The sequence below is a fragment of the Saccopteryx leptura genome, chromosome 1 (genome assembly GCF_036850995.1).
Source record: "Saccopteryx leptura isolate mSacLep1 chromosome 1, mSacLep1_pri_phased_curated, whole genome shotgun sequence".
NCBI classification, from domain to species: domain Eukaryota; kingdom Metazoa; phylum Chordata; class Mammalia; order Chiroptera; family Emballonuridae; genus Saccopteryx; species Saccopteryx leptura.
The window spans coordinates 96,491,423-96,510,675 of record NC_089503.1 but is presented as its reverse complement, the minus strand read 5'-3'; the positions used below and the strand labels follow the sequence as shown (position 1 = coordinate 96,510,675).

At 46.7% G+C, this 19,253-nt stretch overlaps 1 protein-coding gene across 1 annotated transcript in view; it reads left to right on the top strand.

Annotated features, from left to right (window-relative positions):
- The window catches only part of POU2AF1 (POU class 2 homeobox associating factor 1), a 29,291-nt gene extending 10,830 nt beyond the window's left edge, over positions 1–18,461 (top strand). The window contains exons 2-5 of the mRNA XM_066371645.1: positions 12,932–13,062; positions 13,548–13,590; positions 13,675–13,940; positions 16,299–18,461. Of these exons, the coding sequence (XP_066227742.1) occupies positions 12,932–13,062; positions 13,548–13,590; positions 13,675–13,940; positions 16,299–16,613 (755 nt within the window). The 3' untranslated portion in view covers positions 16,614–18,461. The remainder of the gene's footprint in view (positions 1–12,931; positions 13,063–13,547; positions 13,591–13,674; positions 13,941–16,298) is intronic.
- The last annotated feature ends 792 nt before the right edge of the window (positions 18,462–19,253 follow it).

Genomic DNA, 19,253 nt, shown 5'->3' with positions numbered 1-19,253 from the left:
CACTGTGAAGCATGCTAAATTGATCTCCATGAAGCTTTGAAGCTGTGAATATCATGTTTTTAGTCTATGGGGGTATCTTGTGAATTATGAAAGGCATAAACTCCTCAAAGACTGAGCTAGTGACTTCTTTCCCAGACTTCATAGTCTACCATCTTCTCCAGTGTCCTTCACAAGGAAATCCCTGGACATCATGAGGTCATTGGTTAGTAAACCAGAGACCTAGTAAAAAAAAAAAAAAGCTCATCTTGACCTGCAGTTATAAGTCACATCATGAATCAATGATAAGGGCTACTTTCACTTACACAGGCTGTACCCCAGGTTACCATGAAGCTTGGGGCTTGAGTAGTTGGGCTAGACCCAAAATGCACAGCTTTTTGGGGGGCTTGAACAGTCCTTCCTCCAATCAAGTGGTCTGTGTCTGACGGGTCTCAAAAAAAGTTTCTTTTGTAAGAATATCTTTGCTTTTGAAAACTCCAAACTAGATGTTTAAATCAAGAGACAAGCAGTTAAATTTTCTCTCCTCCAGCTGCTTACCCATAAGTTTTTCTTGTTCTATTTCAGACTGGCAATGCTAGATCCAGGATAGAGGTCTTGATCTAATAAGTAAAGAAGTATTAGTCTCCTCTATTCCACCTCCTTACTCAGATGCTGCCTTGCTATAGAATTGGATTGAGCACCTTGTGTTGGCTCATTCCCTGATATGGGTCTCAGTGTACATCCTTTTTTCCCTTTTTAATCCCCACTGCAGTCAATAAAGCTGAGATAATGCCTGATATGTCAGACAGAAGTCTGCCTTGCCTTAATAGGTCCATCATGCTCCTTCTTGGGATCATTCTTTAAAAACTCAAATCTGGCCCTGGCTGGTTGGCTCAGTGGTAGTATTGGCCTAGCATGTGGAGTCCCAGGTTTGATTTCTTGTCAGGCACACAGGAGAAGTGGCCATTCGCTTCTCCACCCTCCCCCTTCCCTTCTTTCTCTCTTTCTTCTCCCACAGCCATGGCTCAATTGGTTCAAGTGCATCTGCCACAGGCACTGAGGATGGCTCCACAGAGCCTCTGCCTCAGGTGCTAGAAAAAGCTTGGTTGTGAGCATGGCCGCAGACAGGGTTTGCCTGGTGGATCCCAGTCAGGGTGTATGAGGGAGTCTGTCTCTTTATCTTCCCTCCACTCAGAAAAGAAAAAATCCCCTCAAATCTGGCACAAACCTAGTCCTCTGGTGGCTTCTGAAGAAAGAAGTCCTTCTGCTTAGCTTATGGTATCTTTATAAGAGGCCAATGTCAGGATTTTAATGTCTCCTGTCCAGGCTTGCTCTGTTTGCAAGTCAGATATTTGACCAGTCTCTCTGCAGCATCATTGGCCTTCCTGTGTCCTAAACAGGGCTGTCATGCTATTTGGAGACAACAGGCCCAGGTATCTGAGGGATGACTTACAGGAGAATAATGAAGGTAGGTTGACACGAGCTTTGCTGGTGATGGAAGACCTTGAGTGCATGAGGATAGAGACATTCAGTATCAGGATGTAGCAGCACAGGGGCAAGTTAGGGCCCCTGTAGCAGGGGCACTTCTCCAGTGACTGATGGGCCATGGATTGTTGGCTGAGATCAAAGGAGAATTGGCCAATTGTTGAGCACCTATTATGTACTGGGTGTGTAACTGTGTGAATTTTATACATTCCTCATGATAATCCCATGAGATGGATGTTATTTCATTTTGAAAATGGGAAAACTGAGGCACATACAGGCTAAGTGATTTCCCAAGAGTCACACAGGGATAAGCTATGTAGTAGCTGTTTCATATTAGGTCTGTTTAAGCCCCAAACTATATTACACCACTTTTTAATGCCGAGGACTTTAGGATTGCATTAGATGCTTCTTTCCCTCCCAATTAAAATACATCCACCCTTAGATGGAGGTGGACTCTGATTTCACTGATGGTAGTGGTAGTCTGAGTCAAAAGGCCCTGAAAATTTGAATTTGGGGATGTTGTATTTGAGACTCAGTACAGAACCTCTGAAGCCAGCTGATTTCTATCTCAGAATCTGAGTTCCCAGGACTGGTCTTCCTCAGGGACTAATCAGCCAGGAGAGGACAGGTCCAGCTATAGAAAAATCTTTGGTTTTATCCAGGATCCCTCAACTGGGAAAGCCCTGAACATCTGAGGCTATTTTGTTTATCTTGGTATGGGCTGAATCTGGCCCCAGAGCAGACTCTCTGCATTGGAGACAGAATGATTGTGTCGCTTTCCTTTTCGTACAGCCTCATATAGACTGGGGCCCCATCTTTCTGCTCATTCAAGCTCTACTGAATCAAGCGGAGGTGGAAACCAGCCAGATAAGCCAATAAGCCAGGACACTTCAACTCTGAGGCAGATACAGCTTTGTCACAGTTCAGAAGTCTAGGTTTGCTGTGCAGTTATTGGATTATGTCTATATACCCCATGACTAGACTAGACTAGACTAGACTGGACAGTAAGCTCCATGATGGCAAGGACGTGGGTTACTCTTCTCAGCAAGTACTTGTTCAGGGAATGCTCTGCCAGGGGTCTCCTGGTCTTGCCCCTACCCTGGGACATGATGTATCTGAGATTGGAACCCTTTCTGCTCTGGTGACTCCAGTTTCTGTAAAAGGCAGGCAGACGCAGCTGGTTTCTCAGGTGGACCTATCCACTGTCATTTCAGTCGAAAATACCAAAAATAAAACTTTGCGGGAAATTGTTTGGGTCTCTCAGTTCTCGTCACTTCTCTTGTGAGCAGACTGCTGGTAAACTTCTCATGGACTTTTCTTTTTCAGCCGGTAAACATCATTTTTTTTGTGGGGGATTGATCATCAAGGGAGACTGAATCAGGGTGACACAAGCCCAGACTCCAACTGGAGGAATGAGGGCTAGACTTGGACAGGGGGCCATTCGACGCCTGACCTCCAGGGTCACCCAGAGGAATGAACGTGACCTGCCTGGGTAGGGAGGAAGCAGGCAGTGAAACAGACAAGGACTGTGCTTGGAGTTAGAGGTCCTGGGTTTAGTTGATGACACTATTATTTACAACTGCTGTCCTTGGGCAAGTCACTTAACATCTCTGAACATCATTTTTCTCATCAGTCAAAAAAAAAAAAAAATGATGAGAGGAAGACCTCTGTGGCTTATTTCAGAAGTTTGGTGAAGACTCACAGTAAATCATTTGTGTCAAAGGCTTTGTGAGGCACTGAGCATCACAAAGGTGAGTGTGGTTATTTCGGAGTTCCTGGGAGTTAAGGTCGTGACAAGGTAACACATGGAGCTTTGGCATACACTCATTCAATACACTTGAGTCTCCATAGAGAAGGGGCATTACAATGACACTGTCTTGGGAAGTAGAGAGCAGAATGCAACAGCCTTCCTTGCTTTCCTGGTCTGCAGGAAGCTTAGAAGGAGGCTGACGCATAGTATGACAGGTGCTGAGAGCTCCTGGGGGAAGGGTTTCTCAGTAGCAATCATGAGAGGAGAGTCTGAAGGCTCTGACATTACAAGCCTTTTGGTTGACTTTGATCAAGGTCATTCAGGGGATGGGAAATTCAGAACATTTGGGACAATCCATGTAATCTTGAGACTGCAGAGTGGGGGGCACCTTAGGCAGGAACTTGGTGGATGAGAGTGGGTTGTGGGTAAATGGACTCTCTACTCAAGTTTAACATTTGAGAGGAAGCCAACCACCCTGGGCGTGCATTCCAGGCTGGTCATGCCTTCCTTTATGTAAGGGTGTAAAGCCAGGAAGCAGGGCCACTATCACAGCAGCCCAGCCCATGCAGGTTCGCATTGTATTCGGACAGTCGGTAAAGAAACCATGGAGCCAAAAACTGGTGGGCCATAGCCTTTAATCTAGCTTGCACCCGGCGGGCAAGTAAAAATACACACTGGGCTCCAAAACCCAGTCATACTCAGTGCTCACAAAGCCACTGACTTATCCGAGTTTCCTAGAATCAAAGGTTTCTAGCTCACCAGCCTTCTTCTCCTCAGTTCCCCATCTCACTCAGCACTCCGCCATCTTGGCTGCTTCTCCTGGCCTCCTCCACGTGGCCTCCTTTAGCTGCTGGCTCTACTCTCTCCGCTCTCTCATGCTAACCTCAGGAACCAAGAGCCAAACTCCCGCTCCGTTCCCATTTTATAGTATAGAAATCCAAACCCTTAATCCAATATACATAATAGGGAAGTCTCTTAATACAAAGTCACTTCTCTGAGGCATGATAGGATTGTACCACCTTACACCAAAAAGGGTAGGAAAGGCTTAATCCCAAAACCAAGCCCCAGGCTACAAGGATTCTGCCTGCCTTTAGCCCACCCCAACACACATTAATATCACCTGGGCAACGGCCTCTTTAACAAAGTGAGCATAATACATTTTATCTGCCCAACAATCCACCCCTATGCTCACTTTACTACCCACAATTTACATCACCAGCATTCCTGTGCAAGGAATTTAGAACATTACACAGATTACAACAGCAAAAATCATAGTTTCAACAATTACAAAGGTACATTTCACCAGTCTCTGAGCACTTAGCCCTAAGCGCAAAATGTCCTCGGTCTTCTTTCTAGCCACGGGAAAAGCTTCCCGGGGTAGGGGAGTGCTTCCAGCAAAGCCATCCCCCACCCCCATCAGGGTATTTTACATTGTCCAAAATCCGTAATCCGAAAGTCCATCCAACAAAGGAGCCAATGCCCACTCCGGTCGTAGTCCAGGAAATCAGTCCACGCACGTGGGTCATCAGCCACCCCCCTCATTCCTGCCGTCCTGGCAGGTCTTACACTGTCCCAAAGAGGGGCACGTGGCAATGGCAGTCAGCATTTCCATCTCTGCTCCGGAAAGCATGTCCAGCCCTATTTCCCAAAATCGCAGACCTACCAGGGCCAAAGTAGGTGCTCCTTCCAGCTGTGCTTTCACCTTCTGGAGACTGCGGATTGCAACTCCAGTCCGATTCTCCTCATCCTCCAAAGAGGGACTGAAAACACCAGCTCCAGCTGCCGGGCTCGAGCTTCTGTCTGCCGCCTTCTGCTCCGCAGACCTTGCAGCTCCGGACCCGGCCTCAGCTTCAGCTTCAGCTTCAGCCTCAGCCTCAGCCTCAGCCTCAGCTTCAGCCCCGGCCTCCTGCCGCTGCTGGCTCTCCGCAACATCCAGGGCAAGCTGCAACTCACGAACCTCTGAATCCTCCTCCAGTGTTTGCTCCATTTCCAGGCGAATCTCGAACACCTGGTCGGCCTCCTCCTCCAGCATTTCCTCCAGCTCCAGGGTCAGCATCGGTTTCTCCTGCGTTTGCTCCAACTCCTTCTGCTGCTCGGTTTGCAGGTCCCAGGCAGCCTCTTTCACAGAGCTCTCGGTTTCCTCACGCATGGCTGTAAAAGTCAGCCAGCCTACAATCCCCAAAAGGACAGCCATGGGGAACCCTAAAACTAGCCAGTCCTCTACTCCACCACTCAAAGGCTCCTTGCCGATCTGTATCGAATCCTGCCACAGACTACGCCAAATGTAAAGCCAGCAGCCACAGCCAGGGACACTATCACAGCAGCCTTCTGGCCTATGCAGGTTCGCATTGTATTCGGACAGTCGGTAAAGAAACCATGGAGCCAAAAACTGGTGAGCCATAGCCTTTAATCTAGCTTGCACCCGGCGGGCAAGTAAAAATACACACTGGGCTCCAAAACCCAGTCACACTCAGTGCTCACAAAGCCACTGACTTATCCGAGTTTCCTAGAATCAAAGGTTTCTAGCTCACCAGCCTTCTTCTCCTCAGTTCCCCATCTCACTCAGCACTCCGCCATCTTGGCTGCTTCTCCTGGCCTCCTCCACGTGGCCTCCTTTAGCTGCTGGCTCTACTCTCTCCGCTCTCTCATGCTAACCTCAGGAACCAAGAGCCAAACTCCCGCTCCGTTCCCATTTTATAGTATAGAAATCCAAACCCTTAATCCAATATACATAATAGGGAAGTCTCTTAATACAAAGTCACTTCTCTGAGGCATGATAGGATTGTACCACCTTACACCAAAAAGGGTAGGAAAGGCTTAATCCCAAAACCAAGCCCCAGGCTACAAGGATTCTGCCTGCCTTTAGCCCACCCCAACACACATTAATATCACCTGGGCAAAGTGAGCATAATACATTTTATCTGCCCAACAAAGGGTCACTTGGCTCCTAGACCCTTTTGGTTTGGGGCGCTGTGGTTCTAAGACCGAACAATCCTCTGCTGTCACCCCAAATGTACATTAGGAACCTCCCCTGGCTTCTCTTTATCAGGGTGTTCCCTGTAGATCCTTTTGGCCTGCTTGACTTTCTGGGGAAGTTCTAAGTCAGGGGTCTCAAACTCGCGGCCCGCCCACCAATTTTGTGCGGCCCGCAGACTAATCAAACTTCGTGGATTAATCTGCGGGCCAGTCTGCGGGCCGCACAAAATTGGTGGGCGGGCCGCATGCGGCCCGCAGGCCCGAGTTTGAGACCCCTGTTAAGTGCTCATGGCCCTCCTTAGTCTTCCCAGTGACCTGCATATGGTTGATGATGAGTGAGCTCTGTGGGGGCCAATGGGAATAATGCCTCTTAAAATGGGGATGGGGGCGGGGGGCAAATGCCCTTCCTTTCTCTGATCAGACCAAAAAATCAGAGTCATCTTCTGATAGAGACTTCAAGATGTCGTGGCTTACTCCTTTGGCTGTCCCAGCAGTCTTAGAAGCAAAATCCAACCGTAATTCCGTTGAAATTCCACTTTTTCATATCTTTGGAAGGCCTTCTTTAAAAGCACCTTTCTCCTCCTCTGCCTTGGGTGTTATCCAGATTGCTAGAATATAAAGTGTTGATATTTCCTGGCTCGCAGGGGCCTCTCAGTTCAAACATCAGTGAATAGAAAGCCCACATTGGCATGCATATGGGATCTCTTTGTTGGCCTACATTAAAAAAACAATGAAAGGTAAATTGCAATCTAGTGTGAATTGGGTGGGAAAGCCTTTTTTGTAAGGTGTCAAGTCCAATTTTGGCCAAAGCCCAAGTTCTTTCTTCCTGTTTGGAAAAAAAACCCAGCCACTGTCCATGAATGGAAAGAAAAATTTGAAAACATTGACAGGTAGACCTTTACTATAAGAACACTCGCATTAGTGATTAAATAAAGAATACAAATAACCCTTTAACTGACCTGAGCTAAACTTTCCCAGGAGTCCTCAGCTATCTTCAGCCTAGAACACAAACAATCTTCTTCACATTAAAGCAAAAAGTGTCAGAAACTTTTCTGACTTTGTTTTCAGTTAGAAGCTAGGGCAAGTTATTAGCCCTAGGCTTGAAATCCTATTGTTCGCTTATTTGTTTTTGGTTTTGCTACAAGTAAAGAGAAAATTATTTGTATTATATTTCTTCTTAATAGGTCTTTTTATAAAAAATAATACTGGAGATTCAGCAGCAAAAAAGAAAATATTTACTGTAGTTACCTAGAGTGTGTCACGTCTCCTTCTGGGTAGGGAGGATTTTGTCTTTCAAAATGTCCTGTGTAGCTGCAGCTTTGAGGTTCAACCAGTCAATCGTAAATGGAGAGCAGTTTCAGGAGCTGCCTTGTCAAGATAGGTGGGATCGGTTCCTCTTCCTGGTTCCCTAGTGAGGAAAATATGGACTAATTCTGAATCCCAACCAGCCCTTAGAGCAGCAGTCCCAACTGGTGTACAATTTACTGTCTGGCTCTGGTGGCTCTTGGGAAATCTATAACAGGACAATGGCTAGGAGGACAGTCTTCTTGCAAGAGAATCTTGAAGGCTGCTCTAGGAAACAGCTGTTTTAAAGGGGCTTTCAGAAGGCCTCCCAGCGGAGAAGTCACAGGGATCAATGCGAGGGTGTCCGTGCTGCTAAGAGGCACCAGTGAGGACCTACCTCTTAGCTGAGCAGCCTCCTCACTTTGGCATGAATGTGGTTTGCATTGGTTCACGGGATAAACAAGAGCTGACACTTTTGCATATTTTCCCAGTGATACTTATTATGTCTTCATCAAGGCACTGGAGGGCCATGTTTATTTAAATCAGAAGAATCCACATGTTCCTAAGCTTGGTACAAAGGGAGCACAATGCCTAGATGTAGCCAGTGTGCTGTCTGAGGGGACCAGTGGGCTTGAAGCTGTCATGGTCTCTGCTCTCAGTGGAACAGCAGCTGCAGGACCCTTATTTTTGTGATGTGGAGCATGTCTGGGTATGCGGCAGGGGGAACTGAAATATCTTCTGCTGACTTTTTATACCTTCAGATTTTTTTTCGTTGCTCTTTTTGGAAAAGGGAAGCCCTTATTGGGGCAGAAGGCATAGGTTTTTCTGTAACCCCCGCACCACAGCCCAAACTCCACTGGTGACCGATTTCCAGTGATGGAAAGGCAGTATGGCTGAACATCTCAGCCTGAGAGAAAGGATTCCTCATGAGGGCCACGAGGCTTGTGTGTAGGTAAAAAGATTTTTCTCAGTGATGGATACTTGAATGTCCCCTGAAGACTTAAAGGGCCTTCAGAACACGGGATCCATGGTGAGAAAGCTGTGGGCTTTGAGGGTGTGCTACCTGGGGATGCAGTTTGATCAGGGGGCTAGTAACATCTGTGGTCAGTGCTACTTTGGGAAATTGGATTTTCGTCTTCTGTTTAATATTGTTTCAATCTCCTGTTTTATTTTCCTTGGCTCTTCTTTTGTTTATTATTATTATTATTTTATGAACGTATTTTAATAATCTTAAATTTTTTCTTTTACATATTCTAGTTTAGCTGTTTTAAAGCTAATCCAGTGTAAGGATCCAGAAGCTCCAAGACAAAGCAATCATGATTTCAGACAACCTTCTTTTCCTTTTCCAAATTTATATTTGTGGGCCCATTTATCATGCTGGCGGCAGTAGGGAGCACAGTGTTTAATGTGGAATTAGAAATGTTCATTGTTGCTTCACAAAGGGTGGTGTGAAACACACCAATTGCAAGCTTTGAGCCATCGGGCTCTTGTGGGGATTGTCTTGAGGCTTCAGATTCTGATATTTCATGGTCACTTTGCAAAGGTGTTATCAGAAGCACCCTCACCGTTGCCAGCTCCCCTGGAGTCAGTTATAGGATTCTTTGGCAGCTGGCAGTGGACTCATGGGTGGGCAGTCAGGAGCTCCTTGGGACTGTGGGAGTTCTGTGACTGCAATAGGTACTGCTCTCCATATGGTGGTTGTGCCAGGGCACACCTGTTGACACTGTGGGTTCCAAAGAACTCCAGACATCAGAGGGTGATGCCCTCTGTTCATAGCACCTCCCCCCAAGCCCTCTTTGTTCATTGATTTAAAAACAACAAAAGGCAGGAAGCCCTTGCTTGACAAGATCCTGGAAATGCCCAGCTGGCCACTTTGCAGCCAAGTATTAGAAGTGTCTGTTCCTGGGAGGGAGTGGGATCTGGCATGCTCGCCGTCCTTCCCCAGAAATGTGCATGCAAATTGGGCAGGGGTGGGGGTTAGCTGTATACCTTTCCTGAGATGTGTGCATGTGGAACTGAGCCTTTTCTTGTCCCCAACTAAAGTAAGAGTGTGACCACAGTGCTCAGACGCCCAAATAACCCTATGCCTCTAGTTTCTTTTGAGTGCAGAATGCCTCAGGATGTACTTTTTTGGCCTAAGAACAGCTGGAAATGGAACTGGAGACAAATTTAGGTTGAGTGATATGGGTATGAACAAAGTCGATGTGACCATAAGTGACCGTGAGAATGACTATACAGAGAGAGGGAGGGCAGGCGCCCTCCTCTGTTCTCTGCCATGTCAGACCACACCTGGGGCGTCGGTGGTCAGCACTGGTCATCACCCGTCATAAAGGGAATTGTTATGTGGAACTTCTGCAGAAGTGACATGCGTAGAAGGAAGGTTGGAGCGATTTGAAACATGTCATTAAGAAATAGCTGAAGTAAAGGAATATTCATTCAGACCATAGGGCACCTGTTATCTGTCTACAGATGCTGGAAAGGGCTGCTACTATTACTATTACCAATGAATATAAGGGGGGGGGGCAAAAGTAGGTTTACAGTGGTTCATATGGGAAATAATACAATAACTGATAAATAATAATACAAGAATAAACTCTGTGTTTCGCATACTCACAACTGTAAGCCTACTTTTGCCCCACTCTGTATTATCTCACATTTGTCTGATGCTTACTCGGTGCAAGCTCTGCCCTAAGGATTTTCATGCAATTCTCAAATTATCCTACAAGGTACATACCAGTGTAATCCTCTTTTGATAGAGGAGAAAGCTATTAATAGGTTATGAAATGTGAGTTCCATGAGAAGGTAATACAAGGAAAAGGGGTGCTCTGTTACTGCGAGGCAGGTGCAGTCAAGAAGGAGTTTTCTGATACTGCGGCTGTTCCAAGGAGGGTGGGGATGGGTGGAGAGAGGGGGCAAAAATAATACATATTGAACATTCACCATATGCTGGACATGGCTTTGGGAGCTTCCCATGTATTATTCCGGTTAATCCTTACAACTATTGTGTGAGGCAGGATTTATCTCCATTTCATGGATGAAAAAAATCGAGAACCTAGAATGTTAAATAAATCACTTGAATACAGGTATTTCTGGCTCTCAAGTCCATTGTTGCTGCTACTTAGAACGAAAGTGATGGTGCACAAGTGGTCCTGAGGCATAGATAACGGCTGCTCCCTCTGCTGTACACTCCCGTTTCAGCCTGAATTCACAAGTTGTAAATGTTTTGTTTGTTTGTCTCTCCCACTGGCCTGCAAAATGCTTGTGAGCAGGGGTCACGCCTATCTTGTTCGGTGCTGTATTCCTAGTGCCTGAGGATGTCTGAAAGAATGAATGAATACCAGTAGAGGTCCATTTTTATAATAAGGGAAGTTAAAAGCAGGATAATTAATCTATCAGGATGTTGGAGGTAGTTTCTTGTATTAGAGCAGGGATGCATTATTAGTGATTATCATGTCAGCATAATTTCCAAATCACTTGAAGGATTTTGATAAAATCCTAGGATCCCTAGGCCCACAATAGATCCCCAGAATAGACTTTCCAGATGCAGGGGCTGAGTATCTGTATTTTGTATTGCTGCTTGGCAAGGTTAAGAACTCTCGCGGATGGATCTGAATTTAGGGTTCTTTTTCTCAACGTCGTGCGCTCCTGGGGTCCTGAATACCCCTTGCCACCTTCTGCTGCCTTCTCTGCCTGCTGGGCTTCAAGCCCCGCTGAGTGTGTGCCTGGAGGTGAGACAGGCAACAGGTGGAGTTCTGGAGCTGAGTTAGGCATAGGATCTTATCTGTGGGGTATTTACCGAGCAAAGTTCAGCCAGGGCAGTGCCGGGAGTCCGGGTTTAATAGATACCCCGGCTTCCGGGCTTTTGATTCAGTCCCTGGGGCTCTTATCGGTGGATGATAATGAACAACTCGTGTGAGTCCTAAGGACCAGTGCTACATGCTACCCTGGGCTGTTGACTGTCTGAGTAGGCAGATTGTCACTGCCCAGTGATGGCTGCTTTTGGCTTGCTTTGCCAGGGCAGAAGGAAGCCTGTCCAGCCCCTCACTTTGGTTTCCTGGCTTTGATGACAAAGGCAAAGGGAACCTTCTCTTGAGCAGCAAGGTTGGACACCTTAGGGCACATGGGTCACCAGTGGGTATTTGTCATGTGTCCTCGGAACCATGGAGAACGTGGGAATCATTTGCTCCAGCCCCTTCTAACAGCCCAGGAGAGGTGAAAGGAAGATGAATGGCAGATAGCACATTTTAAATTATCACCCAGTCAATTAATCAACAACTTTTAAATTTTATTATGAACATACTATTTGGGAAGGTACAGAGATATAAGGTACAATATCAGACCTTGAGAAGTTCTTAATCTGCTTAGGGGCATTAGAAATTTACAGCAAAAAAAAAAAAAAAAAAAAGAAGATAATTATTACGTAGCAGACTAAAATTTCATTCAATGTTCACTCTGTATCTGATTTTACACTAAGCATATACTATGCTTCCCATTTACTATGTCACTTACTGCTTATAACATTTCTTTAGTAAGAAATGGCAGGTTAAGAGGCACAGAGGGGTATAGTAACTTGTCCAGGATCACACAGCTAGAAGGTCGCAGGTATGTGCCATCTGACTCAGAGCCCCCGATCTGACTGTTGTCCTCTACTGCCCCCTGTGATGAATACTAGCCAGATCTGGAAGTGTGTGAGAGATAGTGGGATGGAACAAATTACGTGGGTTGCAGTGGTGTATCAACAAGGCTGCACTAGTCTTGGGTTAGGGAGAATTAGAAGATACCATCATGAATAGGGTTCAGCCTGTCAGTCACTCAGCTGGCAATGTGGGACCTGGACCTGGTGGTTGTTCTGGAATCAGCCCCCAGAAACATGCCCCTGTCTAACTGCATGGCCATGATGGTGATCCTTGTGGAGACTTCCCAGTTTTCCCAGGAGGGGGAATGGCCTCTGGCCCCTAGCCTGGTGCTGGCCTTGCTCCTCCAGCAGTGACGAAGGTGGTCGCCATCTTTCTCCTCTGGCACTGCCACAAAGGTTAGGAAAAATCAGGGGTTGAGAAAAGTGAGGATTCCTGACTGGGAAATCTCAAGTAAAGAGAGGAGGTGAGACAGGAAAAAAAATATGTAGACTCCTCTAGCTAGACCTTCTGGCTAGAGTTAGGGTTTTTATGTCATAGTTAGTGTGCAACGTTATTGGAAAATGGGTTGAGATCACCCTGCGGGGCACTTTCACTTTCGATTCTAGGCTAAGGAGCTCGGCCTTAATCGTCTCTAGGTGGAGGGGAGCCACAGAGGGCCGGGGCGGAGGGGTGACAATACTGGGAGAAATACTCCGGGAGGTCTCACGTGGTCCTCTGCGCTCAGACACAGACTCGGCGAGCAGGCAGACCCTTGAGGAGAGTGGGCACTTTGAGAGGGCTTGCTGAGAAGGGAGATGAGCATCAGTGACACTGCTTTTCACAGCTGCAGCTCCAGAACAAGCCACGGCCCCACCTCGGCCGTACCAGGGCGTCCGCGTGAAGGAGCCGGTGAAGGAGCTGCTGAGGAGGAAGCGCGGCCATGCCAGCAGCGGGGCGGCGGTCACACCTACCGCGGTGAGGGGTCCACTATGGCCGGAGTGTGTGTGTTTGTGTGTGTGCGCGCGTGCGCGTGTGTGAGTGTGTGTGTGTGTGTGTGTGTGTGTGTGTGGTGGGGGGTGGCAGTCAGGCAGCTGGAGAATGGACTTAGGGTAGAACAAGTTGGTGGTTCCTAGAAGTGGGCTGAGGGATGGAGGCCCACTTGGCCCACTGAACAAAGTTAATGCCAGGGCCTGAGTGAGTAGATGACTGACACATCCTCGTGTGAGTCGGCCTGCTAGAAGAGGACATCGCCAGTTCCCTAAGTGCACAGACTTCTTGCTAAATGGAACAGGAATCTCTCAAAAGTGCAGGTGGTGGTGGTTTTGATGAGAGCTGGTGTTTTCTTCTAACAAGTCAGACTCTCCCCTACACTTTCCTGCCGCGGGGCCATCTGGGCAAGATTCCTGCAGAGGGCTGCCTGGAGATGGCTGGAACTGACCCTGGTCTCTTCTCTCCTCCAGGTGGTGCTGCCCCATCAGCCCCTGGCCACGTACACCACAGTGGGTAAGAGCTCCCCACAGCCCCGGCCTCCTCCAGGTGCGTCAGCTGGGCAGCACCTGCAGCTCTGTAATCTCTTTCTTTCCACAGGTCCTTCCTGTCTTGACATGGAGGTCTCTGCCTCCACAGTGACGGAGGAAGGGACCCTGTGTGCTGGCTGGCTCTCTCAGCCTGCCCCTGCCACCCTCCAGCCTCTGGCCCCGTGGACACCCTACACGGAGTATGTGTCCCATGAAGCTGTCAGCTGCCCTTACTCAGCTGACATGTACGTGCAGCCAGTGTGCCCCAGCTACACTGTTGTGGGGCCCTCCTCCGTGCTGACCTATGCCTCCCAGCCACTCATCACAAATGTCACGGTATGTCACACATAGGCAGAGCTGCACCAACCTATGCCTAGGGCACCCTTTTAGAACATGGGCTGGCTTCCTGACTCCAGATCTTTCTTGCCGTTGATTCCCAGGATAATTAGGTCATCTCAGCTCACCTCATCCTCCCAGAAGGCCTGCCCTTATTCCCATTGACCTAAAATGTCTTCCACGAAGAAGGGTTATGGCTTCCTTGCTATGTCAAATTCTCCATAGGGTTGGGGCATTCTGCTTCTCTGTACAAAAGCATCCCTGCTGCCCTGCAAGCAATGAATCTTGATTATAAGTCTAATGTTTTTAGTAAATGGGGTACCACGTGAGATATTCATTGGGTCTCCTGTCAGAGCAAGACTTTTCTTTCTATTCAGATGAGTTATTGAATGATCATTCACTTAGCTATGAGGTTTACCAGAGATTTCTAGGCTGAGCCACAGGTGATACACGTTTTTAAAAAACTGTACTTTTGATAAAGTCTAACCTACCTGCAGGGTAATTTTTTTGAGTTATGCCTCTAGTGTCAGATTGCTTGAATTCAAATCCCTGCCTCTTCATTTACTATCTGTGTGACCCTGGGCTAAGTGACTTAATTTCACTGAGCCTTGGTGTCCTCATCTGTAAAATGGGAATACTAACAAGATAATTGATATCAGGATCAATTGGATGGTGCTTGTAGAGGTTTCAATATAGTTTCTGGACTTAGCATAGTTCCTGGCATAGTAAGAGCACTCAATAAATGCTAGTTATTATAATTGTCTCAAAATCAACCACCACATTAACCAAGGGCTGCCTTCATATGCCAGATAGAAAAGGAATGACCTTCTCCCACAGGAATGGAGGAAGGAAGAGAAATAGTCTAATGTGATTGGTACCCATTTGATCAAAGAAATGGGAATCCCTTAAGTGTTCAGACAAGAAAATGCCTATGGTTATAGCTGTGTCCAGCTTTAGTCCAAGGAATCCTGGAAAGTGGACCTGGGGTCTTCTGAGAAGTTGCAGAGCCCACCCTGGGTGGTGGAGCTTGCTTTGGTTCTCTAAGACCCCTGCATTTCCCTCAAGGGTAGGGGAAGACTTTAGCCCCTCTCACATCATTCATGCAGAGACATTCCTCTTCCGCTTGCTTTCTCAGTGATGGGAGACACTGATGATGCAGGCCCTGTCTCTCTTGAAGGGTTGAGCTGGGATTTGTAGGGTGGTTTCTGTGCAGGTGAGAGGTATTGTTTGTAGAGTGCCTAGAAGAATAGCCCTGGCCTTTGGAGGTTCCTGAAATGTCCAAAGGGGCCCAGCTCAGAAACAGAGGGTGATGAGATCATGGGAGGTGACTGGAACTGTGCTGGCCCAAGGGAACCATAATGCTGAAGCTGCTATGTGGAACCAGGATTTTATCCCTGGGCAGGAAGGTAGCCACCTTTGTGACACAGCTACTATGCTAATTTGACAGGCTTATTGTTTAACTCACAGTATTTTAATTGCTTCTAAGATGCACATCCTGCCCTTAGCATTTTAATATCTCTGAAATTGGGATGCATTTTTTAAAATAAATTTTTATTAATGTTAATTGGGTGACATTAATAAATCAGGGTACATATATTCAAAGAAAACATGTCCAGGTTATCTTGTCATTCAATTATGTTGCATACCCATTGCCCAGAGTCAGATTGTCCTCCGTTACCCTCTATCTAGTTTTTTTGTGCCCCTCCCCCTTCCCCTTCCCCTCTGCTCCTTCCCTCCTGCTTCCTCCCTCCCCCCACCCCTGGTAACCACCATACTCTTGTCCATGTCTCTTAGTCTCGTTTTTATGTCCCACCAGTGTATGGAATCATGTAGTTCTTGGTTTTTTCTGATTTACTTATTTCACTCTATATAATGTTATCAAGATCCCACCATTTTGTTGTAAATGATCCGATGTCATCATTTTTTATGGCCGAGTAGTATTCCATAGTGTATATGTGCCACATCTTCTTTATCCAGTCTTATATTGAAGGGCTTTTTGGTTGTTTCCATGTCTTGCCACCATGAACAGTGCTGCAATGAACATGGGGCTACATGTGTCTTTAAGTATCAATGTTTCTGAGGTTTTGGGGTATATACCCAGTAGAGGGAGGGATGCATTTTATATTCACTGAAATAGACTTCAGATGTGGAAGTAGAAGTACCATGAGCAAGAACATAGAGGTAGTGAGTCACAGAGCCAGGGATATAGAAGTGTGTCCGGCTTCTCTCTTCTGGGAGACTTGGAGTTGGTGGAGGAAAGAGCCTAGTGGAGGGGAAATAGAGATCCCTTAGAGGATGAGGGTGGGCAGAAACACCCCAGGGCTACTAACTCTCAGTCCTATGTCTCCCCCATCACAGACAAGAAGCGCCACCACACCCACAGTGGGGCCCCAGCTTGACGGCCCAGAGCACCAGGCACCCCTCACCTACTTCCCATGGCCTCAGCCCTTGTCCACGCTGCCCACCTCCACCCTGCAGTACCAGCCTCCAGCCCCCACTCTGCCCGGGCCCCAGTTCGTCCAGTTCCCAATCTCTATCCCTGAGCCAGTCCTTCAGGACGTGGAAGACCCCAGGAGAGCCATCAGTTCCCTGACCATCGACAAGCTGCTTTTGGAGGAAGAGGATAGTGATGCCTACGCGCTTAATCACACACTCTCCGTGGAAGGCTTTTAGGGCTGGCTCCCGCCTGAGAATCTTGGTCCCTGAATCTAGAATTGAAGCTCAGATTTATGCCTATACGGAGTAGCCATGTCGCACTTACACTTTTTACCCCAAACTTGAATTGTAGGCTGACATCCTCCCTCCCACTCTCCCTCCCTTCTCCTTTGCTATCCTCCCTTTCTTCCTGTCTTTCTTTCTCCCCCTTTCTCATTCCCCACCCCTTTCTGAACCTTTTGGGAGGAGGAATTATAGGGACTTTAGAGATAGTATTTGATGGCAAGTGTTGCGTACCTGTGGTCCATACAGGTGCTCATTTCTGGAGAAGGGCCTTCTCTGGAGTGCCCACTGCTTCGTTGGAGGAGCGGCCCTCTGAACCATCTCCATTTAGGCCAGTGAGCCTGCCCTCTCCCATTTTGAGATATATGGGGTACCCTGTGGGAAAACCGGCCCTGCTGGCACCCTGAAGGGCAGACCCAACACCACAGTTCTTGAGCTGTCTACTCCTACAATTGCTCCTTTGTTTGCTGTTCTCAGTGTTGGCTAGATTTGCAGTCTAGGCAGCAGAGTCTCAGGGCCTGGGGCTCAGGGGGCTGGTGGGTTGGGATGGGAAGGAGAAGGAACACCACATTGCCTGGGGGTGTGATCAGAGGGACAGAGGAGGGATGGGTCCATGGTGTGTGAATATGAGGTGTGTGAATAGGGGGCGTGTGTCTACAGTGGGGGGGGGGTGGAGGGGGAGGGAAATTTGGGATTTTATAGGAGAGTAGGAGAGTTGAGGAATGGTTTAACTCTAGATTAGCTGGTTTAAAGAGAATAAACAAAAAAAAAACTACCTAAATAAATGTTTTTGCCACTTTCTTTGAGGATACTTGCAAGGAAAGCTGAGATCTTAAAAACAGGATGAGGGATGTGTCTGGCTTTTTCTTCCCACCTCCAGACCTTCTGTGAGGCTGTGCGTTGGGTCAAGACCACTGGAGCTCAGCGATGCCTGGGCCCTGGCTCAGGGCCATCACGTGTCCTCTGTGAGGTCTTAACAGCCTCTACGAGCCACCATTATGTGGAGCCCTAGTGCCATACATCCGGGCAGCCTCGAGAGCTTCTGCCAGAAGTACAATCGGACTTCATTTTAATTTTTGTTGTTGTTGTTGGAGAAAGATAAGATTTTCAGGGGCCTGGGAACAGTTGCCACTGGAAGTGCTTATTTACTGACAGTGACTATGTGCTTTGGGAACTGGCACATTTGTCTGCTAATGACATCACTGTCACTATTAGGCCGACACATTAGTTAGTGGAATCCATGCAGAAGTAAAGAACTTTTCTGGGTAATGACAGTTCCTTTGACACATTTCTTTTTTATTTAAAATAAAAACTCTGGAGAAAGTTGCCTTTAAATTCTTTTTTCTTTTACTTTGGGTTTATTTTGATTCAAATTTCTTAGTATCTGACTAAAATCCCAATACAAATATCTTGAATAATTTTTTTCAGACTTAATTTTTAGATGTAAAAGCTTAAGATAGCATTTTGATGACTAATTTCCATCTCTGTTGCTAGTGATAGTGAGTTGGCCTTGTTGATGATTAAAAGCCCTGGTATCTTATAAAAAAACACTATGCAAGACTTTCTGGCTTATTGTTTGAGGATTTGAAAGGCTGTAAAGGTATTGCCATAAGGGTGTGTAAATTGGCAAAAACTAGCAAAGAAATGAAGTATTTTACATATTTGCTAAGATTTAAATGGTGTCGTTTTGTTTTGTTTTGTTATCCTGAGGTAAAACTATTTTGGTTGCAGTAGTCCATCTAGGTTTCTTCCTGAGTTGTTTCTGCTAAGTGGATACACTTTCAATAAAGACTTACTCAGACATTTCTGTGCCAAAGTGATTTATTTATTAAATTTTAACCCTTTTAGCTAGCAGTCCTATGTCTGGCAGAGTCATTATCAAATTGTGCTTTCATTAGTCTTGTTAATTTTGCAACCTGATCCGCAGCAGAAGGAGGTAAAACCAGCCTCCCTATGGCTGTAGCCTCTTTCTCCCAAGCAGAACCTATGAGGCCAATAGGCAGGTCTCCAGGTGAGCTATCTGAGGAGAAGAAGGAAAAATTTCAACCCGATTGCTCTTCCTGTAACTTCTCATGACCCTGGAATAAATTCAACCACTGGCATTTCCACAGCAGGCTCATAAAGACCCCAGGGTATGTGACATGATGCAGAATGCTGTGCCCGAAGGAAGCCATCTCTAAGGGCCAGACACAAAAATGAAATAGAAATTCAAGAAACCAGCCCGTCACCTCTAACACCAGTCCTTGGACTGAATCATGGTTTGAAGCTGTCCCTTTTCCTGGTGATTTACTGCGAGCTTCTGGGCGCTCACTGCCTTCATTGTTAATCTCTACTGGGTAACTATTATTATTTTTAATAATCCATCTTATTCTTCCATATGTTTTGTTTTCAGGGGTTTTTTTGGGGGGTGGGGTGGGAGCAACAGTGCAACCCGTTGTTTAGCTCACTTTAGATGATTAGAATTTTCTTTTCTTTTTTTCTTATTCTCCATGCTGATCATAACCCAGAAAAAAAGACATGAAAGAAAAGGGATTTGAAAAGTTTTCTCCTTTGATTCATTACAGCTCATCTGTAAGGGAAGAGCTTTTTAAAATG